Source organism: Suricata suricatta, chromosome 9 (assembly GCF_006229205.1).
Source record: "Suricata suricatta isolate VVHF042 chromosome 9, meerkat_22Aug2017_6uvM2_HiC, whole genome shotgun sequence".
Classification (NCBI taxonomy): Eukaryota; Metazoa; Chordata; class Mammalia; order Carnivora; family Herpestidae; genus Suricata; species Suricata suricatta.
The window spans coordinates 73,038,810-73,039,986 of record NC_043708.1 but is presented as its reverse complement, the minus strand read 5'-3'; the positions used below and the strand labels follow the sequence as shown (position 1 = coordinate 73,039,986).

The window sequence follows — 1,177 nt, the reverse complement described above, 5'->3', positions numbered from 1 at the left end:
TATACTTAAAATGGGTGAATTTTGGTAGGTAGGTACATTTTTATGTTAATAAAGTGGGTTAAAAAAGAGAAAGATCCAAGCAGCCTTAACATGCGAGAAAAGTAAACTCTATTGTTGCGCTTGGCTTTAATTTTCTTTGTATTTTATCTTATGTCTTAAAAATTAAAATTATATTCAGATATAAATTTAGTTGATCACTTTCATGTGCCTGGTAGTTGACAGGCTCTTTCATATCCATCTCTTTTCTTTATATAGATTCATAACAAAATCTGAAACTTGAGATAATGGAACTGCAGAATTATTCCTTGGTGTCAGAATTTGTGTTGTATGGACTCTGCACTTCACAGCATCTCCAACATGTTTTCTTTATCCTTTTCTCTGGGATCTATGTGGCCACTGTGCTGGGTAACCTCATTATTGTGGTCACTGTCATTTCTGACCCCCACTTGCACTCCTCCCCTATGTACTTCCTGCTGGGAAACCTGTCCTTCTTAGATATATGGCTCGCCTCATTTGCCACCCCCAAGATGATCAGAGACTTCCTTAGTGATCAAAAGCTCATATCCTTTGGAGGATGTATGGCTCAGATCTTCTTCTTACACTTTATTGGTGGGTCTGAGATGGTACTTCTGGTTTCCATGGCCTATGACAGATATGTGGCTATATGCAAACCTTTGCATTACATGACCATGATGAGCCGGCAAACCTGTGTAGGACTGGTGTTGGTTTCATGGGTCACTGGGTTTGTGCACTCCATCAGTCAAATAGCCTTTACTGTGAATTTACCTTATTGTGGCCCCAATGAAGTGGACAGCTTCTTCTGTGACCTTCCTCTTGTGATCAAGCTTGCCTGCACGGACACCTATGTCTTGGGCATCCTCATGATCTCAGACAGTGGGTTGCTCTCCATGAGCTGCTTTGTGCTCCTCCTGGTCTCCTACGCTGTCATCCTCATCACTGTCCAACAGCATGCTGCTGGTGGGGCATCCAAAGCACTCTCTACTTGCTCTGCACATATCACGGTAGTCCTGCTCTTCTTCGGGCCCTGCATTTTCATTTATGTGTGGCCTTTCAGTCGGTTCTCTGTGGACAAGCTCCTGTCTGTATTTTACACCATTTTTACTCCACTCTTGAACCCCCTTATCTACACATTGAGAAATAAAGAGATGAAAACAGC

At 42.3% G+C, this 1,177-nt stretch overlaps 1 protein-coding gene across 1 annotated transcript in view; it reads left to right on the top strand.

Moving 5' to 3' along the window:
• The first annotated feature begins 278 nt into the window (after positions 1 to 278).
• LOC115302268 (olfactory receptor 4K14-like) overlaps positions 279 to 1,177 on the top strand; it is a 4,310-nt gene continuing 3,411 nt past the window's right edge. The window contains exon 1 of the mRNA XM_029952219.1: positions 279 to 1,175. Within this exon, the coding sequence (XP_029808079.1) occupies positions 285 to 1,175 (891 nt within the window). The 5' untranslated portion in view covers positions 279 to 284. The remainder of the gene's footprint in view (positions 1,176 to 1,177) is intronic.